This window comes from Hoplias malabaricus, chromosome 5 (assembly GCF_029633855.1).
Source record: "Hoplias malabaricus isolate fHopMal1 chromosome 5, fHopMal1.hap1, whole genome shotgun sequence".
Classification (NCBI taxonomy): Eukaryota; Metazoa; Chordata; class Actinopteri; order Characiformes; family Erythrinidae; genus Hoplias; species Hoplias malabaricus.
The window spans coordinates 17,813,513-17,840,458 of NC_089804.1; the positions used below are offsets into that span (position 1 = coordinate 17,813,513).

A 26,946-nucleotide genomic window follows, 5' to 3' on the forward strand; every position below is an offset into this window, starting at 1 on the left:
GAGGGGTCATGTGACCAGACTCTGTGTATGTATCCATGATTCAAAGCTCATCAGCTTCTAGGATGAAGCCCCCAATCATCAGTGGAAAACAACGGATATGCACAAGGTTTCATTGGCATTGAACGCCAGAAGATAAAGTCTCCTGTGGGTGGAGCTAACGAGCAGAAGTTTGGATCTGGTATCAGTGCAGACTTTAAAGACCCTCCCATTTCCACCACAGGTATATGTTTGCACACAAGTTGATTAAGCAGCACATTACTGATGTTTCTGCTATCTGAACGTGGAATACTACACAAACACTCAGCAACAACGACTGCCTGATTAGGCAAAAAAAAAAAGCAAGGCCGTGGAACAAGGTAAGACACCTGTCCTATATATAGGCAGAAACACTTGCAACTCTTTACCATATGTTAATATTTCATGAACAATGGAATACAATAAAAATACTCCACAATAATTTGTGTATTTTGTGTGAAATATAATTGTCATTTTGTGGTAACTTTTGCATGGTTTAAAAAATTGCATTTGTTATTTTATTAAACAAAAAACAACCTAAATATCAAGTAGTTTGAAAATGGCAGGTGAGTAGAATTTATTCTTCACTGCATTTGTTATGACAGCAAAAGCACGTGCATCAATTTGTTCTGTTCTTGGGTATAATACTGTATCCAAAAGTACTTGTCCGTTTTGGTTTAGATGATTTAAAGATGGTGATTTTATGTTAGTGATCGTGAAAGTAGTTTATTAAAATCAAATTTTTTAGGGTTTTTAATAAAATGTCAAGAGTCAAGAAGATTTTTTGCTACACAACCGTTAATGCTTTTAATTCTACACAGCATAAAATGACAAAAGAGTGGGAGAATGTTTGAATTTTACAAAAATATGTTATACAAAAATTCTTTAAAACTTATTTGTACACCTGATATTTTATAAAATTATTAACAATGCCCCCAAAAAGTATTTGGGCATGTGCTCCAACACACTGTACAAACTATATTTTACTGTCTAGCACAAAAAAGGAAACGCCAAATTCTGGAGATATTTTCCTTACAGTGGTTTTGGTGACATTGTGTTAATTGATGGACTCATGTACTCTGAAATGTTCATGGTATTCTGGATACTAACCTGCAGATGTTTACATCATCAAATGATTATAATTAAACATGATTTGAAACTAAATTTTATGACACAATGCATAAAAAACTAAATAGATAGATAAATAAATATAATAAAATATTAATTCACTGAGTATTTAGTTTCATAAAGTTATATGTTAAGAAGACATCCATGGAGATTAGCTTCAGTGAACATATGTGGTCCTGTTCTATCTAATATCTCTCTCTTTCTCTTTCCCATATAGGGATAGTATGGAGTAGGGAGTGATTAGACACTTTAACCAGTATTATAGTTTACCTTTTACACTTTTTATATTCCAAATTTGTTTTTTACTTGTGCCTTTAAATACATCTTATCTATAGCCCAAATGTCCAAATGCTTTATTATTTATTTTTTTAAGCCACTTGTGTGTTTATAAGCTTGAACTACATGAGCTGAACAGGATATAAACAGGTATTGGTATTTCTTTTTACATGTTCTTATTGCAGGTCTTCAGCTTTTGCCAAAGTTGCAGCCAAGATGGGGAATAGGCAGTCTGTTGAAATAACAAGACTTCCGGTAATATACTTTGAATGCATTTTTTGTTGGTTCACAACTAAATAGCATTGATTGGGGATAGACACTTGGACATTTGGCCTTGTACAAGTTGCAAATGTTTGCCATTGTACAGAGCAATGTTCCAGTCTAATTGAGCAAGGAACATTTATCTTGAAGCTCGTTCTAGATTACTGCACAGCAATTTCGAAGGACTATAACGAATTCTTACAGCTAGATATAAATGAGCTTTAACATTGGAAGTGATGCTGTAACAAACAATAACTGAACAAACATTATGTAAACAAAATTTGTTTTGATAGGATTCTTTCCAGTGACAAAAATGTTCACAGTCGTGATTATTGGAACTAGACATCTGAAGAGTTCAGTGCATCTAAAACCTTTTCTTGATGCCTGAGACACTGTTTTACAATATTTCTACACTCTTGGCAAAAGTGTGATAGAGGTACATAAAGGTACAACAGTGGTTTCAAAGTCTAGTATTTTTCCCCGAAAAATTATATTACATTCCCTTCTCCTGAAGGAGGTGTATATATCTATAATCTGTTATAAAATAGATCAGTGTAAAATAAAAGAACATAATGAAATAAAAATCCTGGACATTAAATGTGGCATATGAAATCAACATATTTGTTTCTTTCCAGACAGAACATAATGAAAAAAATGTTCAAAATGGTGGACCCAATGGACACGCAATATCTGACCTGGATTTGCCGGATGCTGGTAGGAACATTATATATATCTACACAGCATAAGATATTCTTATCTGTTCTGTGTTGTCTGTAAAAATTTCCACTGGTCTCCATTAGCAAAGACTGGGACTTAAAAAAACATTGCTATCAGAGTTGCTTAGTAACTACTTACATTTACTCTAGGAAAGTATTTATGGATTTTATGGTACATTCTTAAGCCCTACAAGTCCATGGATTTGCATATATTTTTATTCCATTTACCCTGTTAACAAAATACTTTTTTTTTTTGCTCAGTGTTACCAAGATAATGAGGTCCTATTTTGTCATATGCTTGAAAAATTTATTTCATTAGCAAGAAAAAACAAACATGTTTTCTTGAGTTAAATTTATTGAGCTATCGAAGAAACAAAAAACATTTTAAAAAATAATTAATTTGTTATCTTAAGCAAATGTTAGTTTTTTCAATACAGCAATAATACTATTTTGCTGTCTTCAGAAAGAATTTTTTCCTTCTCCTGTAAAGTTACTATTTTTGGAGAGACATGTTTTCATTGGACAGGGACAATATATATTATGAATATGTTAATATATTAAAGTAATAGTGAGTGGTAGGTATTGTGGCACTGCCTACAGTGTGGTTGCCACACAACTCCAGGGCCCTGGGGTCCTAAACTCTGTGAGGAGTTTAGTGTGTTCTGGCTAAAACCTAGTGTTTATTGTTGTCACCAGAATCAATCCATATCCAGCTTGTTTTTTCAGATTGGATTAGAATTTTAAGTAAGGCATGACATTGTTATGTAAACTCTGGGCGTAGACCAGTGACAACACTTGTGACAAAGTGCTGTTTGATTTTCTCCTGTGTGTACAGCATCTGGTTGTGCTGCTAGTCGTATAATAGCAGAAGGAGGCTGAGTAGAGGACGATGCCTTGAGAAAATATTGATATTTCAGGGACCAGGCAGACTGTGAAAGTCTGATTCAGTCCACTTTCACAGATCATTATTAATGACTCATACACTTTCAGTTAGCTCATGGATTTTAGCCAATAATCTTTGTGTAAACTTCACTGGTGTTGGGTATGCAGCCTGTAGCTACTGGTAACTCCTTGGACAAAGCTTTCACAGGGGAGTGGTTACTGAACTCCCAAGCAAGCCCAGTGTTTCACATCTTTTCATGTATCCCTGACATGGCTGTATTAAGGATTATTCAGTGTTCATGACATCCTATAAAAAGCCACATGTTGTTAGTACTGTGTACTTAAGCTTTTCTACAAGTGTCCACCTGTTTTGTGATTTCTTGATTAGAAACATGGGGTTTAAGAGATTCCTGAAGAGTTTCACCTAAGACCATTGCAGATTGAATTTAGGATAATCATGTAAACCAATACAGTTCTACTTTTTGAATATGACTCATATGTTACAGACTTGTCATGTTAAAGACTGACTTTCATAAATAAAACTTAGTGATTCCATTATTTTTGTTTTGTTTTGTTTTACACATTTCATTTTAAATGCTTCTCTTTACATCGTGGATAAATTGCATGGTAAATAGACAAAGAAATATGATCCAAAATTACAGTAATAAATATTATTTTAAAAATATGTTCATTATCTTCATTTTTCATAATCACATTGTTAAAATACTGTCAGTTTTTGAGTATGTTTTGATGTGCTGCTTTGAGCATTACCAAATTGTTATGGAAATTAAAATATTTTATTGATATTTTCTTTCCAGTGAAGGTGATATGAATCAGTAGTTACCACGTGTACACCACAAATAAAGCCACTTAATATACTATCCACAACCACCAGGGTGTCACACATTTTTTTTTTGGAGAATTTATATATAATGTGATCATGTGGAAATAGTGGTAAAGTTTAACAAAATAAGTTTGTAACTTATTGATCAATGTTTTTAAGGTTGCCAGCAAAATCACTAACAAGGAGCCGATCGCAATAATGACAGAAAAGTTTGACAGACAGGTTTGACAGAGGAGGAGGAACATTACAAATAATCCCTCCTTCCTGTCAATAGGATGAATTAGGATGAATTCTGATAGCTAACTTCATGGCCAGTAGAACAACACTGCAATATTTTATTATAATATATGCAAGAAAAACATATGCAACTGATGGGGAAAATATGTATGATATAGTTTTAGTCCAGTCTGTCCAGTCAATATGTCCATTGTCTTGTTCATTATCCACTTTTGGTTTTTTTGTTTTTGTTTTTGTTTTTTGGTGCAACAATGCTGTAAGTAAATTTTCTAAATTTCTAAAAAATGCATACGATACATATGTAAGAACGGCACAGGGGCGCAGCAAATAGTGTTGCAGTCACACAGCTCCAGGGACCTGGAGGTTCAAGTGGGTTCAAGTCCCACTCCAGGTGACTGTCTGTGAAGAATTTGGTGTGTTCTCCCAGTGTCTTTCCTTCAGGTGCTCCACTATCCTCCCATGGTCCAAGAACACATGCTGGTAGGTGGTTTGGTGACTCAAATTTGTCCATAGTTGTGAGTGTGAAAGTGAATGTGTGAGTACGTGTCAGCCTGCAAAGGACTGACACCCCCTCCAGGGTGTTTTCCTGCCTTGCACCCAGTGATTCGGGTAGGCTCTGGACACACCAGGACCTTGAACTGGATAAGCAGTTTCAGACAATGAATGAATAAATGAATGATACATATGTATAATTCATATGTAGATTATACCACAGTGAGGAATTTATATAGGTAAACACAGCTAAGTAGGAACGACAGGCTCAGCTACAGGCGCAACCTAGATTTTATATCCACAATAAAATAAAAAATGTTAGACATTATACACTGCTAACAGAGTAAAATTAATTTTACTTGATCCCTTAAATTAAACAATTTCCAGTTCCATATTCCTTCATTTTCTACATGTACATGTAATAAGCACTTTTGAACATTACCCCAGATTTTAAATGGGCTGAAGTTAGGAACTGTCATTGAACAACATAACACATTAATATGAATATAACTAATCTTTCAATCTTGTTTACTGTTGTTCTGGACCTCTCAATTTAAGCTCTCGCACTCACTTTATAGAAAAACACAGCTCATTCAAAAATACAGAAAGTCTAGTGCATTATTTGAATGTGTGTGTGTCTGTGTTGCCCTGTGAAGGACTGGCGTCCCCTCCAGGGTGTATTCCCGCCTTGCGCCCGATGATTCCAGGTAGGCTCTGGACCCCCCGCGACCCTAAATTGGATAAGCGGTTACAAATAATGGATGGATGGATGGATAGTGCATTATTTATGCAGTGAAACAAACAAAATGGTAACACAGAGAAACCTCAGATTTATTTAACTTTGTGCAGTGTGGACATAAGCAGATTTAAACCAGGGAGCTAACTGTGATAAATCCAGGGGGCTTGCTGAAAGAAGGTACAAGTGAAATGTGTAGATAAATATAAATAATCAAATAGTATAAATTTAAGGACCTAGAAATCAGTTATATATACTAAAATTATGTTGATTTCACTTGCAGACATTATTTTTCTCTGTGTAGAAAACACAGAGGAGATCATATTTATATGTATTTATGCATTTGTATTTTTTCCATGTCCCTCATTTCTAGTGTCCAGTCAAGTTTCAATACAACAAAACACTGAGCCACCTGCTGCACCTCAAACAAATCACATAGAGCCAGCAACAGTAGAAGTTAACACCAAGCAAGAGAGTGCTATAGTCGTATCTGTGGAGGCACCACGTGAGCCGGAAATCTCAGCAGAGTGTAGCACACCAGCTAAAGGAGAGCCACCAAAGCCAGCTCAGACAGCCAGCTTCTTCAAGCTTTTCACGAAGAAGAATGAACCTGTGGCCCCAGCAGCACAGGACAATGTTTCAGCTGAAGAACAGATTGTTCCCGAAGACCAGAGCGATAGTCAGAAGTCTGTAAGTTCATAAGTATAACAATTTCATCTCTCATAGTTTGAGATTTGTTTTAAAAATGCAGCAATCACAAACTTAAACAGGGTAAAGTGTTTACAAAGAATTAATGAATGAATTCCTTTCATCTTATTTGAAATTGGAGGCTTGAAAATGAGTAAATACATAATGACAGTTTTATTTAATCATTTAATAAAGTCCCAACATTAAATTATAATAGGTTTGTTTATAATATTTAAATCAACACTTGTCATCATGCCACTATATGTATAAGTTTTTTATTATATATAAATAATGTATTATTATATTGTATAAAACATTATATATATATTGGTTGGACAATGAAACTGACACACCTGTCATTTTAGTGTGGGAGGTTTTATGACCAGCCTGGTGGCCAATCTTCATTAATTGCACATTTGCAATTGCACCAGTAAGAGCAGAGTGTGAAGATTCATTCAGGGTAAGAGCACAGTTTTGACCAAAATATTGCAATGCACACAACATTGCAATGCACACAACGTGTTGGTGCACGTCTTGCTGGTGCATCTGTGACCAAGACAGCAAGTATTTGTGATGTATCAAGAGCCACGGTATCCAGGGTAATATCAGCATACCACCAAGAAGGACGAAACACATCCAACAGAATTAACTGTGGACACAAGAAGAAGCTCTCTGAAAGGGATTTCGGGTGCTAACCCGGATTGTATCCAAAAAAACATATCAATGGCAGAATTAAGTGTGCACCTCAACTCTCCAGTTTCTACTAGAACTGTGCGTCGGGAGCTCCACAGGGTCAATATACATGGCCGGGCTGCTAAACCTTTGGTCACTCATGCCAATGCCAAACGTCGGTTTCAATGGTGCAAGGAGCGTAAATCTTGGGCTGTGGACAATGTGAAACATGTATTGTTCTCTGATGAGTCCACCTTTACTGTTTTCCCCACATCCAGGAGAGTTACGGTGTGGAGAAGCCCCAAAGAAGCGTACTACCCAGAGAGTTGCATGCCCAGAGTGAAGCATGGGGGTGGATATGTGATGGTTTGAGCTGTCATATCATGGCATTCCCTTGGCCCAATACGCGCTAGATGGGCGCGTCACTGCCAAGGACTACCAAACCATTCTGGAGGAACATGTGCATCCAATGGTTCAAACATTGTATCCTGAAGGCGGTGCTGTCTATCAGGACGACAATGCACCAATACACACAGCAAGACTGGTGAAAGATTGGTTTGATAAACATGAAAGTGAAGTTGAACATCTCCCATGGCCTGCACAGTCACCAGATCTACAAACCGGATTCCAAAAAATTTGGGACACTAAACAAATTGTGAATAAAAACTGAATGCAGTGATGTGGAGATGGCATATGTCAATATTTTATTCATAATAGAACATAGATGACAGATCAGAAGTTTAATCTGAGTAAATGTAACATTTTAAAGGAAAAATATGTTGATTCAAAATTTCACAGTGTCAACGAATCCCAAAAATGTTGGGACAAGTAGCAATAAGTGGCTGGAAAAAGGAAACTGAGCATATAACGAACAGCTGGAAGACCAATTAACGCTAATTAAGTCAATTGACAACATGATTGGGTATAAAAAGAGCTTCTCAGCGTGTCAGTGTCTCTCTGAAGCCAAGATGGTAAAAGGATCACCAATTCCACCATTGTTGTGCAGCAATACCAGAATGGTGTTACCCAGTGTAAAATAGCAAAGACTTTTAAGTTATCATCATCAACCGGAATCCGGAACAATTACTGTGCGTAAGGGTCAAGGCCGTAAAACTCTACTGGATGCTCGTGATCTCCGGGCCCTTAAACGTCACTGCACCTCAAACAGGAATGACATTGTCAAGGAAATGGGCTCAGGAATACTTCCAGAAAGCATTTTCAGTGAACACAATCCACCATGCCATCCTCCGTTGACAGCTGAAACTCTACAGTGCAAAGAGGAAGCCATTTCTGAGCAAGCTCCACAAGCCGAGACGTTTGAACTGGGCCAGGGGTCTTTTAAAATGGAGTGTGGCAAAATGGAAGACTGTTCTGTGGTCAGATGAGTCACGATTTGAAGTTCTTTATGAATCACTGGGACGCCATGTCATCCGGACCAGAGAGGACAAGGATAGCCCAAGTTGTTATCAACGCTCTGTTCAGAAGCCTGCATCACTGATGGTATGGGGTTGCATGAGTGCTTGTGGCATGGGCAGCTTGCATGTCTGGAAAGGCACTATTAATGCAGAGAACTATGTTCAGGTTCTAGAACAACATATGCTCCCATCTAGATGTCATCTCTTTCAGGGAAGCCCCTGCATTTTTCAACAAGATAATGCCAGACCACATTCTGCAGCAATCACAACACCATGGCTACGTAGGAGAAGGATCCGGGTACTGAAATGGCCAGCCTGCAGTCCAGATCTTTCACCTATAGAGAATATTTGGCGCATCATAAAGAGGAAGGTGCGACAAAGAAGGCCCAAGACGATTGAACAGTTAGAGGCCTGTATTAGTCATGAACAGGAGAGCATTCCTATTTCTAAACTTGAGAAACTGGTCTCCTCTGTCCCCAGACGTTTGTTGAGTGTTGTAAGAAGAAGGGGGGATGCCACACAGTGGTAAAAAATGACCTTGTCCTAACTTTTTTGGGATTTGTTGACGTCATGAAATTTTGAAACAACATATTTTTCCCTTAAAATGATACATTCTCTCAGTTTAAACTTTTGATCTGTGATTTGTGTTCTATTCTGAATAAAATGTTAGATGTTGGCACCTCCACATCATTGCATTCAGTTTTTATTCACATATATGTCATTCCCAAGATGAATTGACGCTGTATTGGCCGCAAAAGGAGGCCCTACACCATACTGATAAGTTATTGTGGTCTAAAACCTGGTGTTTCAGTTTCATTGTCCAACCCCTGTATATATTCATTCATTCATTCATTATCTGTAACCCTTATCCAGTTCAGGGTCATGGTAGGTCCAGAGCCTACCTGGAATCATTGGGCGCAAGGCGGGAATACACCCTGGAGGGGGCGCCAGTCCTTCACAGGGCAACACAGACACACACACACACACACACACACACATTCACTCACACCTACGGACACTTTTGAGTCGCCAATCCACCTACCAACGTGTGTTTTTTTGGACTGTGGGAGGAAACCGGAACACCCGGAGGAAACCCACGCGGACACGTGGAGAACACAACAACTCCTCACAGACAGTCACCCGGAGCGGGAATTGAACCCACAACCTCCAGGCCCCTGTAGCTGTGTGACTGCGACACTACCTGCTGCGCCACCGTGCTGCCCCCCTGTGTATATATATATATATATATATAAGTAAATTATTTCACACATGAATCCTAGTGAATATAGATATTTTTAGAAGCATTTGTTAAATCACAATCATTTGTCATTTTACATTTAAAATGAATAAGTTTAAGTCCCTCTTTGGTCATCAATTAAAATTCTAAAAACTGATCTCTCTAAATCAGAATTAAAGATTTAATAGTTATTCATTTCCTGAATAAAATCCCCTAAAGCCTTAACAGTGTATGTCTACAAAAAAGACATACCTCCTAGTCTAAAGTTGGTTGATATGCGATAAATGGTCTGAAACAAGAAGTCTGTCTTGGGCTAAATTTGGACCAAATCAGACGGACCAAACAGAGCTCAATAATTAACATCTGTTTTTGGGCTAAATAAAGGCCATGGCAGACCAACCAGATTGAGTGCAAAAACAATGTCCAAAAGACGTTTGATGTTTATGTGGGGACCCACAGTGTTGCTGCTACACAATTACAGGGGACCTATATCATTGGGCTTCAATCATTGCCGCAAGTACCTGTCTGCTGTTTGGTGTGTTCTCCCAGTGTCTGTGTGGGTTACCTTACACTTGGCTGTGTGTAATTGTCCTAGGGTGTGACTGTGTGAGTGATTTTGTGTAATGCGAGTGATTTTGTGAAGGACTGGCACCCTGAAGGACACACCCAGGGTGTGTTCCTGTCTCGCACTTAATTCCAGGTAGGCTCTGGACCCCCATGACCCTAAATCAGATGGCATGGTTTCAGAAGTTGAATGAATGAATGAATGAATGAATGAATGAATGAATGAATGAATGAATGAATTCATCCAAACTACGGAAATATACTTATAGCATCCATAAAATTAGCTTTCAAATATTAGCCTGTTTTCATTTTGTGTTCCTATTGATATTATATCAGTGGCATCCAGTTCTCAATAAATCCGCTGAAGTATGACATTTTGATTAACCTTAAAAGGAGATGGACTTCATTTGCTTCGTCCAAAATGAGAATTTTTAGGATGGCAACCTTGTGCAGGCCTCAGAGAATCTGTCATTGACGTTCCGATGCAGAACATCCAAGAGATAATGGGAGAATAGAGATTGACCAGATTCTGCAGTTTGGTGCAGGAAATTGAAGTCTCCTTTACAGAGTATGAAGTTCCTGCTACTAAGAAACCATTCAGTTTAACTAATACGCCAGACCTCATCTGGGAAGAAACGTGGGTGGTTACTGATAAGCCTATTTTAGCGGGTGATACTGCTGAATATATACAATTGCTTTATCAGCTAAAGACTGTGTGCATTAAAATGTTGGAAGATGGTTCATACAATGCGCTCAGCATTAACATCCATGCAAATGAAAGCACCATTCACATCGCAATGGATGTCTGCTTAAGCATGGGCGATGAGTCAAAGTGTGGGAACAAGGCCAGTAGTGTCACTGACGCTGTGGTTGAATCAACAGCAGAGGAACAAGAGGGACATCACAGTGTAAGTCTGGCTGATTGGACACAAGCATGAATTTGAAGGATGAAATGGAGACGCCACTCAATGGATGAAATCTCTGCATGAAAAAATGTAACTTTAATTGCACATTTAAAAATCACCCCTAACGTGCCAGCCCTACATTTAAATACACCATATAATCTTCAAGCTAATAATCTATATGATTCACTGTGAGATACATGATGTTGATCACTTATGATCACATGACCACTTAGCTGATTTAAAGTACTTCATTGTCTTGGGTGATTTGGGATTACTTCCATTTATTTTCTAGTATTCGCAGAGCAAATATATTTACTGTGACTAAGTAGTCTGAAAGAACACAAACATAGTACATCATAGAAAAACAAATAACCACTGGCATTACTTTTAAAAATGGAGCTAAAACTGACATAGTCAACTCTGTGGATGAATCCCTTTTCTTAATTTTACCCTGCACTTTATTTTTAAGCATTATCTTGCCCCCGGAACTGAGTTTTAGTGGTTAAAATCTTCCCTTACAACATGGGACAACTATCAAGAGCCTGATCAGAGCACAAAAAAGTGCAGCGCTTCAGTGGCTCACTGCCACCAGTTTGCAGCGATAGCAGAGAAACACTTCTGGACATTAAACATGGCTAGATTTAGGGCATCTTGCCTTCAAAAGCATTCCACAACTATATATTATTACTAAATCCTAACTATCTGTCATATGAAGCTGAATTCAGCTGCTTATTTGTCTTTTTGATCTAAACATCCAGTTCCATCTTACATGCTGCAGTAGCCACAGGAACTAGAATGTTATTGCTTCTTCATTTATGTTGGAACTGGAAATTCTGAGACATTGGCAAAGTATGTGCAATGTGTTATGCTTGTTATAAAATAAAGGGACATAATGCACAGAAACTACATTAAACTAAGATAATGATAATAATGATAATGTGCAATTATTTGTCATTGTACAATGTACAACAAAATGTGTCTTCCGCATTAAACCTTCTCTGTGGCAGTGAATACACATACTACTGCACTAGGGGCTGTGAACACACACCCAGAGCGAGGGGCAGCAATCCCCAGCACCCGGGGCCTTGCTCAAGGTATCTTCAGCCATGGATGTTTCCAACAGTCTTGGGGATTGCGCTAGCAACCTTCCAGTACCAAGCCTGGTCCTCTAACCCAGGGGTCACCAATCTTATCCACAAAGGGCCAGTATGGCTGCAGGTTTTCATTCCAACCAAACAGGAGCACACCCTGTATAACTATGTAGAGAAGGAAACTAGTTGATCAGACAAGTAGAATCAGGTGTGCTCCTGCTTAATTGGAATGAAAACCTGCAGCCACACCGGCTCTTTGTGGATAAGATTGGTGACCCATGCTCTAATCATTCGGCTGCGGCTGCCCATAATACAGTGGTTATTATAGTGATTCTGGGTAGTGGGCTCTGGACACACTGCTACCCTGAACTGGATAAAGCAGTGACAGGAAATGAATGAATGAACAAAACACTATGTAATAGAGTGCTGAAAGCTATATAGATTAGTCTGATTGAGGATACTGAAGAACTTAATCTATGTCTGATGGTGTGTTCATGCAATTGGCACAATGCTGAATTATGAATATAAGCTTTTCATTTCTTGACAAATACAATGTCTTCATTAGTCCAATAATTATAAACACAAAACTCCAGATTTGTTTTGGTTCATCAAGAACATATGGGAAATCAGGAATTCCTTAACATTTTAATTTTGTCTGAACAATTGCTGTAACATGGGTAATGTTTGATAAAGTCTTGCTTAAGGAAAAAGTTGTGTTCAGGGTAGTCCAGAGATTATGGAGTTTAAATTGTACATGCATTTTGCAAAGATCAAATTATACATACATTTTTGTCACTCATTACTGTCTCAGTGTTCTCATAAACTGAAGTGTCCACACTGAGCTAATCAAAATTCAAACGATTATATGTGTCACTGTAGGAGAACTCTAAAGAAGGAACACCATTTTGTAATCAAGTTTTCTTTATGTTTTGTCTGTGGATATGACTGTTTTGTCTCTTTTCTCAAAAGATCAGTGTTTCATTTCTCTAACAATATTCTAGCTGTTACTATGTAATCTATCTAGTTTACTTCTAACTGTCTACTGCACAAAGTTGAAACCTGGAAGTCTCACTCATTCAGAAGCTATGCATTCTGAAAAGAAAAAAGATTAAGACAAGATAGAAATGACAGAAAATACTATACAGTAGCTTGGCTACTTTACTACTCATGAGACATTGCTGAATACCAATGAGTGAGGGGGGAAAACAGTGTTTAATGAAAGAGTGATTGTTGCTGTGGCTCTGAGTAGGCAGAGGCATGGCTGGAATTGTGCAGCTCGTCAATGCAGCGATTAACAGCTACTGCACATCAGCTGTAGGACTGTAACACACTTTCCAAAGGCTAATTCTCTTGGTTCATCTATAGGAACCTCCTGACATAAAGGGAAGTGCAGAGTCTGAGAAAGAGCCACAGGGTGAATTGCTCGATTCCAGCACCACTGAAGTCACAGAAGACAGTGCTGAAGCAGAGGAGATAAACTCAGAGGAAAACCCAGTTATGAACTTTTTCAAAACACTCGTAAGTACATTTTATTATTTCATTGTGCTATTTTGGTGTTGTACTGATCTCTATTAAAAATGGTATGTTACTGATTTATATCAGTTGCATATGACATATGAATTATACTTTTTGAAATAATTGTGTATTGACTTCTTCATTTGCTGAAAACAGAATTAAACAATTTGAGATGTGAAAATTGATTTTAATAAATTACTCTAACTAACACACTACTGAGTATGTGAAACAGCTTAAAATGGCTGTCTTTAAATAGAGTGATGGATAAAAATTCAATATATACATTAAAACAAAAACACAGAGTCTGCCAGGATTTTGTTAGTGTTCAGGGAAGTCACCATCTTGACAAAGCACGTCTAAAAACAAATGTACAAAATGTACTTCAGTTAATCCAAATATTCCTAAGAATTCCAAAGTAGATCCCTTCTAACAGTTAAACTATTCCCTGGCACAGTGCTAAATCAAGCCCTTTGAACATGTCAGAATGTGGCAGCCTTTTGTTTTGCTGCATAATGTGTGCTCACAAGGGGAGGCCTGTGTGTTTGGAAATTGTGATGGGCCTTGATAAAGCATGGGCAGGCCTACGCCATCTCCAAAGGACAATGGCCAACTCAATAAGTGAACATGTTCACTATGAGCCATGCCATGGAGCTCTTTGTGTGCTTGTGGCAAAAGCTAGCCCATCTGAACTGTCTTGACAGCTGGGCATTATAGTCTCTCTCTCTGTCTCTCTCTCTCTCTCTCTCCCTCTCTTGCTCTTTTTAAATATATATATCAATTGCTCAGCCCCAGACTTCAAAGGCCATCTCTGTACCAACTGGATTCATTATAGACTTCCAAGATGGAGTACTTGAAAGAGCAATATATGCTAAAGCATGCAACCATCATGATTTTCCACAGTCACTCTAATATTTCCATGACTCCGTTCTCTTCTTTTTTGCAAACAAAGGTGAGTCCGACCAAATCAAAAGAAGTAGCAGCAGTTCCTGATGCCTCAAACGACCAGGTAAACAAGCTTTGGATTGATATTGTACCGGTAATGGTAAGCTGTAATTTTGATTGTTCTTTGTTTCCGCATTTTTACTGGCTTAAAGCAGATGTATTTTCAAATGATTTTTAACGCAATGATTACTTTGATGCCGACATGTTCAGATGACACATCTGTGAGTGTGTCAGATTCTCATCCTCATATTTTTGAGCTAATGAGGTTTCACAGATTTTTCAGTCAGTGCTTAGAGTACACATTTTTTTCTGCTGTCACTTAGTTTTTTTTTTCCTTTGCTTGGTTTGCAGAGGAAAAGACCAAATGAAAGACCAAACCAGACCATTTATGTTTTGATAGTCATCGATAATCCCCAGCTGACTGCAGAATTTTTATCAAATAAAACAACAGTAGCTTCATGACTTATCGATCTTTAGTGAGTTTTATGGCCTGAAGCCAGGGCTCTGTACTACAGCTACTATATGGTTTTATATATATGGGTATTTTATTATTATTATTTTTTTAATGACTTGACCCTTGCTTCAAGGCCTTCCACACCAGCAGCTCAATCAAAGACTGCAGAGGATGGTTCCACATGCCTTCCCAGCATGTTCTCTTCAGTAAAGACCTCCAGAGAGAAAGACTACCAGCTGAAGCATGACATTTTTTGCTTTAATCTGAATACATTTGCAAATGAGCCTTTTCTTTGTACCCTCTTTTACAATGCAGCCACAGAAGGAGACCCCAACAGCTCCAGCACCAAATGTAAGAAACACTTATAGTGATACAGTTTTGGTGTCATTGGTCAAAAATTCTATTCCAATTTCCAACTGTCTGCCTTGTACAGGAAGCATCAAAGGTGCCTCCACCTCCACCACCTGCTCCACCAAAAATGGAGAGTAAAGCAGAGCCAGCCATAAAGAAAGAAGAAGTCCCAACAGCAGAAGCAGCAGCAGCCAAAGAGCAAGAGACTCCCAGCAAAGCAAAAGCAAAAGATAGCCCATTTGGCAAGCTCTTCCGTCCAAAGGTAGGCATTTAATTGATACTGAACTATCTGTAATAAAGTTCAATATATTTGAGCCAGGTTTTGGAACATAACTATAATGTACTATATATACAATATATAGTGTGCAATATATATCTGTACTGGGCTGATACCTGCAGCCATTGCTCTAGGAATATCAGAATATATCCAGTCCCATTTTACCTTGAACTGTAGCAGAATAGTGCAACATACCATAGAGTGAAAAGTAAAAGGTTAATATATACACATTAGCCTACAACAGCAGACAAAATGTTAGCATGTTAGCTAAGTTAGACAAGACCAACAATATTTTTGCATATTTGTATATGCTATTTTTATTGCTGCCTGCTATATATGATTACATTTTTTTTTCAGTATCAATATAAGTAAGCTAAAGTAATCTTCTTTCATAGAAATATATATTGTTTTATCATGGGATAACTTAATAAAAAAAACTAGCAACAGGTTAAATACAATGTTGCAGCATTATTCTTACTGGATGTGGTATTGGTCTGTCAGATCAATATCCTAGTTATAAAAAGACTAAGGTGTGGCACAGAATAACAGAATGACGTTAATTTGAGGTGTTGCTAGGCAAGGTGGTGTCAAAAGTTCAGGTGGCAGCAGCAAGTGGAGCAGGAGTCTTTGCCAAGACATCAGCGGTAAACAACAACACAGAGCAAACATTTTGAAATTAACAGGACTTACCCTTTCTGAGTTTTCATCACTGATGCCATTATGTTAATTGCATCCTTTCACCAGTCAGTCTTTTGTGACTGATTCTGGGAAACAGCAGTCATCATGTGTCTTATTACTAAGATTATTTGTGAGAGGTGGTTTTACAATGACAATCATAAGCTGTGTCAGGTTAATTTACTTCATACCTCATTCCCAAATGAATTTCAGTGAATTTTCATCTGTTAACAAAATCTTCTGCATCTTATCATGAAAAGCAAAACTTCCACTCAATCTAATGAATAAACAACTGAACATTCATTAGATTGACATCATGCTGAAACCAGCCATTACCTCATATGACAACTGGCGTCCAACTAAACCATGAGCTTTGGGTCTCATCCACTCCATCCCATCACTTAATAACTGATGTCAAATGTATTCAGGCTTCTGAGAAGCATTGTACTACAAATAGCTGAGTTATTGCTCCTGTGAGACTGGACTCGCTTCCAAAGGCTTATGGGAATTGTAGTTTCTTGCCTAGTTAACCCAAATATCTGCTTGTCTGCAGTCTGGGGTGAAGGAGGAAGCACATCCAGTTGAGGTACAGGTAAATAAGTTCAAATAAGTTTTAATCTGATCAGCTGTTGGGGCAGTTTTGATTGGGAAGAAACGTCATCTGTCTTCTGATGTTCCCTTCTTCTCTCTTGTCACAGTTAATCATGGGGTCAAATCATTAACTGTTGTTATAGTGAATCCACAAGAGCTGCAATTTCAACTGCAATCAAATGCAGAATTTTTTGTGTTTGTCAAAATTTCAGTCAACACTTTTCTGCAGAGAAAGTATCATACATAGAGGAACCTGTATCTCCATTTTTGTGGATTTGTAGTTAACTATATATTTTTAACACACAGTCCTCAACATTGTGTGAACATTTCAAAATGAATGGACCAACAGAATTGCTCCAACATATCTTGGAATATAAAACATTTACACTGAAAGTTAAGAAGATTTTTTCCTTTTACTATAAAGATACAATTTTGGTGATACAGTTTTTCTTTGGACAGTGAAGATATTTATAATGTATATGGTATATTTCCCAAATATGCAGAAGTCAATATTAACAGTGAAAAACAGTACCCAGTAACCCTTTGCATGCAACAGTATGCCCTACATACAGAGCTTGTTTACTGGCACCCAGAGAGCAATGCATTTTTGGCCCAATTGTGGCAAATCTGCAGTTCTCTTATGGCCCACATCTGGCCTTGAATGATGGTGTAGACTCAGGGTGAGTCTGGGTGCATCAACTTAGCCACAGCTCTACCTCTTCTCGGCAATATATCAGGTGTGTTGTAGATCTGGGGCAAATCAGGCAGTTGGCCCATGTCTGGCCCAACACAACATTAGCCAGTGCCAGAACTGAGCCATCAGTGCAAAAAGTGAGACAGATTTGGCCCAAAAATAAATTTGCTCTGCAGTCTTGCACACTGCAAAAAGCATTCAAGCCTCAGAGTAAAGGTGAATATAGAAAATAATTATATTAAAATAAGTGCAATATTGATGAGGAAAAACCACAATGATATATTCTCCCAAATCATTCAGTCCTAGTTAACAGGCAGTTAAGATATTCATCACATTTTGGTACTATGATATTTTACCACTTTGTACATTGCAATTTATAAACCTATTTAGTTGTAGCTGCTTCAAATTCCTCATGTGACTCTGCTCACAAAAGCTACCTTTGATCCTTTAAAATATTATATCTTCCTCCTGTCTCCCTCCAGTGTTTCCTTGACATATTCCCTTGCTCATTCCCTGATTTGTTTTCACATTCATACTTTTCTCCTGCTCCCCTATTTAAGGTAGATGTATCCAAGACCAGCACCCTTGAAGCCGCTGCCAAACCAGAACCACCTCCGGCCCCCACACCAAAAGAAACAAAGCCAGAGAAAAAGCCCTCCCCTTTTGCCAACTTGCTCAAACCAAAGGTAATCAGAATTGGAGTGCAAACTCAAGGTTGCCAGTAAGTGGTGTTTATCAAACACTGTTGTGGTGTGAGTGAATGCACCAAAGTAATTAGAACTGTGTGTGAATTTGAGGTACTGCTAGGCCAAGTGACTTCTAAGATCCAGGCAGCTGCATCCAGTGCTGCAGCCAGTGTTTCTCTTGGCACTGGAGGAGCGGTAATTAGTGCTATATGGTGGCCATCTTGGAATTAACCAGACTGACTGAACTAAAAGAGTTCAAGGCTGTGCTGTGACATGCTACTCACTGAGCTACTTATTCTCAGTCAAAAACCTTTGTCAGATTGTGAGTTGTGTTGTGTGTTATGGTTGTCTAGGTTTTAAAGGAACACAGGGTACAAATTTTTATTTTTAATTTTTTCGCTCCTGGGGCTGGAATTTTTTACAGCACTGCACTGAAATCAATGTGGATGGGTAGGATAGGATATGGTTCCTTATTCTACTCCAAACATTACCTAGTGCAGTTTCTCCAGGGCTGAGCCCCAAGTAGCAACAAAGGAGGCTCTGTTCTCCCTATTACAGGCCAATGAAGAATCACATTAATTGTGTTCCTTTAAGATAAAAAAAAAACAAAAAAACATTGTACACAGATGTGGCAAAGTTATACAACTACTCCAAATCATATTGATGTCTGCTTGTTTAGTTTTCCACTGGAGCTACAACGTTAATATAAATAATGAAAGTTTCTAATGATATGTTATGTAAACTCAAATAGACGAATGCTGTGTATGTCTTACTTGTTGTCAGTGATAACGGACCAGAGCTACAGTAGTCATACATTATTTTCTGATTTCTTCATAACCAAATAGACTAATAGACAAAACTTGTTTTAATACCCCAAGCTCAAGTGCAGATTATTTGAGAACAGGAAATAAAGTAGTACCAGTACTAATTAGCAGTGTTAAATATAGCAAATTTTCATTTAAAATTATACAAAGAATATTAGTAGCCCATGGTGTACCACCAGCATTCACATGCAAAAAACTCATATTGAGTCATATTGAGTCATATTGTCACTATCCAAATAAAAAATATGTATCTCCCAAAATAGTAAAAAAAATCCTTCTTAACCTTTAGTGGTTATAAAAATATTTCATTCCACATAATTTTGGAGCATTTTTATTGGTTCATTCGTCGGGAAAATTGAACACAGTTTGAAGGATAGCTGCTGTTTTCAAATGATGTATTAAACTAAAAATCAAACAAAAACTGAGGTTTTTAATTGGACAGTGACAGTATATGTCATACAATTGCAACACAGATCATTCATTCACTATCTGTAACCACTTATCCAATTCAGGGTCATGGTGGATCCAGAGCCTACTTGGAATCATTGGGCACAAGGCAGGAATACACCCTGGAGGGGGCGCCAGTCCTTCACAGGGCAACACAGACACACACGTCGCCAATCCACCTACCAATGTATGTTTTTGGACTGTGGGAGGAAACCCACGCGGACAACACACCAACTCCTCACAGACAGTCACCCGGATCGGGAAGCGAACCCACAACCTCCAGGTCCCTGGAGCTGTGTGACTGCGACACTACCTGCTGCGCCACCGTGCCGGCCGCAACACAGATCAGACATAATAAATGTAAAATAATAAACAATAAATGTCTTAACCCTCAGACAAAGAATTAGGATGAACACACAGATTTAATGATGGAATTTACAGGAATAAAGAGTTGCAAAAATGCAACAGAAGTGCTAGGTTCTTGTTTGGAATAAATATTGGCCAGTTCTGACCTTGGTTGATTCCAGTTGTTTTCAAAAGTACAAATAAAATCCAACTTTCCCCTGACTTTAGCTATGCTGTAAGTGAACTTTTTTGTTAATCTTAAAGATGTGAATTATAAAAATACATAAGCACCTCTATGAGGTAACATGACTGGGCACATAGTTTGAACAAACATAATATGTGGGAATGAGCTTCTGGTAATTTGTTAATTACATTTGCTTGTTAGCTCCACTGTAAAAAACAAACAAGCAAACTTAAGACATCAAACATGTCTTGGTTGATCGTCTACATTTGGAATCTGGTATTAGGTATCAGAAGAAAATGAAATTCTTGACCAATCTACTCCTTTAAACATGAGCACTTATCAGTTAACAATCAGTGTCGTGAGTAACAGCTTTTTGTACTCATTCTACTTTTAAAGCTTATCACATTAATCTCTTCTTGCTCTCTTTTTGGAGCTCTATTTGTCTGCCTCCTTTGTAACTCATATGGATAAGAGAAACTCAAGCACTTGTGAAAATTGTAACTGCTGATTCCCTTGATGTGGTTTGGTCAAAGGCGAAAGAGCAAAAGAATGAAGTCCCTGCAGCCCCCCAAGTCGCCGAGGCCACTTCAAGTGCCAAAGTCAAAGAAGAGCCAAAGCCAGCCATTCCCGTTGCTGCTGCTGCTGCCGCCATCGTCCTGGATAATAAGTCAGTGGGCAGTGCGGATAACTCTTCACCCAGTGCCCCTCGCAAGCTAGAGAAGAGGAACTCCATCCAGCTCTTCTTCAAAAACCTGGTACAATAATAACAATAAAGAAGCCTTAAAACCTTAACTACACTAATATAATATAAGGTAACGCACAGGTAGATTGTTCACCAAACATAATCGTAAGAAATATTACCACTGTAATACAAAGGTCTTAGGGTCTATTTGTGTATTTTAAAAGTACAATGAATTCACTTTCCCCAGAGGAAAGAAATTAAGCTAAAGAACACTGCCTTTAAGGGGGAGCACCGCAGCAACCAGGGGTGTAACTTATTTCCCAGAGTGTAGGCATAAAACCACAGACTACACTAAAAAAAAATAGGTTAACATCTCAATAAATCAATCATTAAGGCAATAAACATTCCAAGATATTTACAGTAGAAATGATTGGTTGTCAAAACAGGGAGAACCTGGTAGTTTTTCCCAGAGTCATCACAAATATCACTTCAAAATGTTTGAGTGAGCATCCCACTGAGCACCCTCTCTAACAGGACTGTTAAATGGAAGATGTTAGATGTATTCAATTGTACGTGCATGAATTCCACTGATATTTCAATAATGCAAGATTAAATTGTTAAGACTCTTAAAATTGTCATTCATACAACAAAATTATGACTCCAAAATTGCACAGGAGATCAATGGTTTGATCCCTTGATTGACATATTAGCCCTCTGAGGCAAGTGGTCCCAAATAGAGCCCTCATAGTCCAGCAGTCCATGGGTTTTGATGTAAAACACACAAGTCCATCTCTTGCTCTGCATACAATGTTAGCCACTTTTAACCCTGTTTGTCAGTGATCAGGACTTCCACAGGTTCTACTGTATCTAAAAGTGTGATCAACAAGGTAGGTGTGTCTCATACAGTTGCCAGCAAATGTCTCTTATCCACCCATACCTGCACAACATACACTAACACACCACCAGTGTCACTCCAGTGCTTATCATTATCCACCACCCAAATCATACTTGCTCAGTGGTGGTCCTGTGGAAGTCCCGACCATTAAAAAACAGGGTTCAATGGGGATAACAAAATATGCAGAACAACAGGTCCATTTATGTGATTTTTTAGTTTACTACATCATTGAACATCATCTGTCCTTCACATTATGTGACAATCACATGTTAAATGGACCAATAGGAATGCTCCAAAATTACTTTGAATAAAATATTCAGTTAAGAAGGTTTAAGAAGGTTTAAGGTTTTTCCCCTTTCATGTAAAGTTTGGGAGATAATGTTTTTAATTAGACAGGGACGATATGACTGTCTCTGTATTTTTACCAATGTTTATATTACATGGAAAAATCCAGACCTTTGTGTAGGTTTGCTGATTTGTTTAAATACATTACACTGATTCCTGGTCACCATAAATAAACCAGTAAAATTCTCTACAATTTAGCATTTCACATAAATGACTCAGTTTACTGCTCAAACTCAAAACTTTGCAGAAATTTTGAAAAATGGATGGAATTCCCCTTAAATGCTGCAAAGTTTTTGGAACATCTGGGCCCTGGCAGTTTTATGCATATATTCCAAAATTTGACAAATGTACAAGACAAATGGTGAAAACATTCTTAAAATGGCTGCCATCGCTGCTTTTTTTGCATTGGTTTAAAAATGCAGCCAGGTTTTTTATAATCGTAGTCCATTCTTCCATTTTTAGCTTTTCTAATAAGATATCAGGTTGAAAAGAAAATTCTGATGACTTTTTCAGAACAGGTCTAAAACCCCCTTTGTGCAGTATGAGTCACTTGTGGTTTTGGTCTGAAGTGCATTGACGGATGTACAGGGCCTTCCCACCAGTAGCATATCCTGACCACTAGGTGACCTCGTTTGGCAAAAATAGATGCACTAAATATACTCTATTGTTAGTGTTGCTCCAAAAAGAACAGGTGTAGGGCCGCATGGTGTGTAAAGTATTGCCCCCCTTCCTGATTTCTTCAGGTTTTACATATTATTTTGCATTTATTTCAGATCTACTCATAATATGTGTTTAAACTAGGACCTGAAACCAAAACACTACAGAATTGGATACTATTTAACACTATAATAATGTTAAGTATTGAAGGAATTCCAATGTTTGCATATCGTCCATTTAAAATGATATTTTATTTACTCTGTTTTTACTTTTTCATTTGACTGATATGCATGTTACAGAACTAGTATTTCATTGAACACACAATTTTTTGAGTGTTTGTGTGTGTGTGTTGCCACCTTGTGTTTCCCTGGTCTTAATATTTCATTTAGTAAGAGGATCTGAAACAATTCAGTGTAACCAATATGCAAAAACGTGGGAGGGATCAAATGCTACAGAACTGTCACTGACCAAATATGCATTCCAATTAAATTGTAGCCCTGTGAAGGACTGGCGCCCCCTCCAGGGTGTATTCCCCGCCTTGCGCCCAATGATTCCAGGTAGGCTCTGGACCCACCGCGACCCTGAATTGGATAAGCGGTTACAGATAATGAATGAATGAATGAATTAAATTGTAGTTTCTCCTGCATTTCCTTGTATTCCTACAAGGGCTACCCATGACATCAGCCCACAAAGGCCTTCATAAATCAATCACCCTTAGCCCTAGTTATGAATCTGACCCAAATACATCTAAAAAGCTGATGTAAATAAGCTTGTAGTTGTCCAACAGGTTAGGATAGGTTTGTGCTCACGGCAGTGCTACCAGCCTTGGCAAAAGCAGACACTGAGTGACTGAGTGGTTGGGTCTGCCTGGTTTTGTCTCTAATGTGTTCTGATGTGTGTCTCAGGGTCAGAAACGTCACTCTGATGCAGGAGTTCAAACGGAAGCTGCGGCACCTGAGAAGGCCAAGTAGAGACCCTTGCATTTCTTCATCTGCACAGAGAACGAAAATCCCTTCACATGTACATAGGTATAAGCATCTGAATGTCCTGACCTAGAGTGGGTGTGCTGATCCTCCAATACAATGGTGAACTGAGAACTGAAATATATTCAGGCCTTTTCCAAATCCAGTCCTTCCCAAAATTTTCTGCAGTCAACCAGGGTTTTAATTCCAATGTTTAAGCCAATTAAGCCACAGAGATGTGTTCTTTAACGGGTGGTTATTTATATTTTCATTAAGAAAACTGTAAAGTTGCAAAGGGTTCTTGAGATTTGGTGAGTAAGTTTCGGAGAGTAAGTGTTATGGGGAGAAATATAAAAAAAGAGATACTAAGATTCTCTATGACCTGCAGTTTCTTGTGAGACATAGTGGTGTATTATGAATGTCAATTAACCCTATCTACCCACATATAACCCACAATATGGTAAACTGAACAAAAAAGATAAAGAATTATAAAAGTGATTGCACTTGGACAAACCTTTCTATGACTGTGAAAACAATCTTTAAATAACCCATAGAGTTTCTACATTCAATCAAACCTCACCCAAAAGTCCCCCAAAAACAATGTTAACACCCTTAATATACTATTTTATGTTGGTGATGAAATTATAAAATATTGTCTGATCAGCTCAGTATCTCCAGACATTCCATGGTATGACTGTTTGATATAAAATGGCCCGTTGTTAGAGCTTCAGGTCAAAGTGAATTTAAGATAAACCACTTTTTTTTTAATTAACATATTGTCACATTATTGCATGCAAGCTTTGTTAAATATCATAAATGTGTTATTTGTAAACGGGTCATTTTCTTTGGTACTGCTGTAAACCATGCCTCCTTGAGCTAAGAATTTACTATGCTTTTCCACATGGTTTCTATTACTCACTAAATATATTGCTCACTCAATTTCATTATGGTATAATTGCTTCCTGAAAACTGCTATTTTTGTTCAGCATCATATCATGGTTGATGGAATTTCAGCCTGCCCTCTGTTCATATTCACAGACCTAATTAGATATCATGATTTTGTCTTCATCTATGAATCTGAGATACAGACATTTTTCCATTCTTTTATGCATTTTTATTTCTTGCCAGTAATAAACTAATGCCATCAAATAAATGAATGATTCTGTCTCTGTAAAATGATACAGTCCTTGTTAATAATAAAACGCAAGGTTTCAGCTTCATGAAGACATCTCGTCTTTGCTGTGTCAACAGATTTGGAAAGACAAGCAAATGTCAGTTATGATCTCAATAAGAAACACTTTAATGAAGCCTAACCAAACCTCCTGTTTCATACCTTAACATACTTTTTGGTATCAGTCTGATGGTATCTCATATGCTACTCTAGACACCATTTCACCCAAAACCTTTTCTGAACGAAGAATCAGAGTGCTTTTATAACATCAACCCTTCTAGGAAGGCTTTACTCTAGCATATTGGAACATTGGTGTGAAGATTTGACTACATTTACTCAGGTTGGATGATTAGCTCTGAATCACAAATCCAAGTACAGCTGATCTTAAATATGTCGGATCAAGCTCCATCATTTCAGAAAATGCAGTTCTACTGCTCTACAGCCCACTGCTTGGGGGTTTTATACCTCTCTAGCCCACACTTGGAACTGGGTACAGCAGTGTATATATTAGTTCACATCATTACTTTGTTGTTAATTTTGAAATAACAACTATATAGATATTAACTATAAATGTAGTATAGATTTCATTTCAGAAATATTTGAACTCATTATTTGTCAATGACCATAACATAGAAAACCTACACACAACAAAAAACTTACATTCCACACCCTTACGCAAAAACAGCCTATAAGGTTTTGATCAGACCAAGCTAAAATGTTATTGGCTCCTGTCTAAAGTTCTCTTTCACCCAAAGTTCTCTGGGTTTTGTCTCTGTGCTGTAGCCCTGCTCCTGTGCAGCCACAGTGGGTTGATCAGCTGGGTGGGAGATCTTGGCCAGGGGAGGGGGTCTAAAGCTGTGGGGACAGTGAGCCGAGAGGCCCCTTGTCAGCATTAATGTGTGTCAGAGCCAATGCCGCTTCAAAATTCACTGAGAGAAAGAGAGAGAGAGCAAGAGGGAGAAAGAGAAAGAGAGAGAGAGAGAGAGAGAGAGAGAGAGAGAGAGAGAGAGAGAGAGAGTATGGAAGAGTGGAAGGGATCAGATTCCAAGGCCCTTAGGCCTTACGTTGTTTTATTTGTTTTTTTTATTTTTTCATATCTCCAAACTAATGTATTTTACTCCCTAGTATGCATATATTATCATTATTATCGTTATATTATTATTATTTCCGCAATGTGTTTGGACTGGTTATCAGTGAAAAAAAGTGAAATTATTTTATTTACTTGTTATTATTTAATTAATTCTTATAAAATGTACCATATATATGTATACTAAAATATAAATTGAAAATATATAAATATAATTTGTATAATTTGAAATTAATTATTGCAAAAAAAAATTGAATTAAAATTAAGAAATTTTGTTTGTGCTCCACTAATTACGACTTTGGAGATTCAAGTTATTGTCCTGATAATGTCAATTGAATATAGCATATGACATGCAATAAAATTGACACCAGAAAAAAAGCCTCTATGTTTTTTTTTTTTTTTTTTTTTTTTGCATTTGGTAAGTTTTTGAGAAAGTTTTAAAATTAAATAATATAAAGCAATTAGTGACTTTTGTGTACATTTAAAGTTTGTTTCACAATAGGCACATTTCAAGCAGCTAAGTTCACTAGCTATAACAGTGTACCCATAAAGTTTAGCTAGAATGATTTGATTTCAGAATGAATAAATACTTTAGCTTTGCAAAATAAATGGCATTTTTAATCATACCTGTATATGCTTCATAACAACCATCCCTAGACAGGATTTACAGGTACTCGTAATTTTTTTTTTTTTTTTTGTACAGGATTGCTCCCAAAAACCTGAGCAAGGTTTTATTCTTTCAGAAGAAAAGCTCTTGTTTATTCTAACAGCCTAACTAAATTAGAAAGTGCTGATTTTAAGAAAGTGCAATTTGTGGTATCACTCTGAAAACAACCTTCATTTGTACTCTTTCTAGCACAAGGGTTTTAAAACAAGGTGTCTCAGACTCACAAACCACATCCTGTTGAGTTGCGCTTCAGTCAACCACTGTTAAAAACCTTGTATTTATTTACATAGATTATTTTTTTTTGCCTTTATAAACACTTCGTTAAAATTTTGGAACA

The 26,946-nt window shown here is 37.6% G+C and overlaps 1 protein-coding gene across 2 annotated transcripts; it reads left to right on the forward strand.

The window, feature by feature from the left end:
* The first annotated feature begins 237 nt into the window (after positions 1–237).
* Positions 238–26,106, forward strand: bcas1 (brain enriched myelin associated protein 1). Of its 2 annotated transcripts, XM_066671798.1 has the most exons (14): positions 238–356; positions 1,605–1,674; positions 2,316–2,394; positions 5,961–6,277; positions 13,524–13,676; positions 14,623–14,679; positions 15,385–15,420; positions 15,503–15,682; positions 16,264–16,341; positions 16,926–16,964; positions 18,218–18,343; positions 18,455–18,538; positions 20,677–20,898; positions 23,628–26,106. In XM_066671798.1, exons 2-14 carry the CDS (start codon positions 1,636–1,638, stop codon positions 23,691–23,693), a joined length of 1,476 nt encoding a protein of 491 aa, XP_066527895.1. In that variant the 5' UTR covers positions 238–356; positions 1,605–1,635; the 3' UTR covers positions 23,694–26,106. The 2 variants fall into 2 exon arrangements, with proteins under 2 accessions (XP_066527895.1, XP_066527896.1); XM_066671799.1 differs by lacking the exons at positions 16,264–16,341; positions 18,455–18,538 and having other exon boundaries at positions 18,222–18,343.
* Positions 26,107–26,946: the final 840 nt, after the last annotated feature.

What these genes read in the sequence shown, in the direction of transcription:
- bcas1 (XM_066671798.1), top strand. Translation starts at nt 1,636, where the DNA reads ATGGGGAATAGGCAGTCTGTTGAAATAACAAGACTTCCG. An exon ending in CTGATGCCTCAAACGACCAG is followed by an intron (nt 14,680 to 15,384) that starts GTAAACAAGCTT and finishes TTTACAATGCAG; the next exon opens with CCACAGAAGGAGACCCCAAC. An exon ending in GCAAGCTCTTCCGTCCAAAG is followed by an intron (nt 15,683 to 16,263) that starts GTAGGCATTTAA and finishes CGTTAATTTGAG; the next exon opens with GTGTTGCTAGGCAAGGTGGT.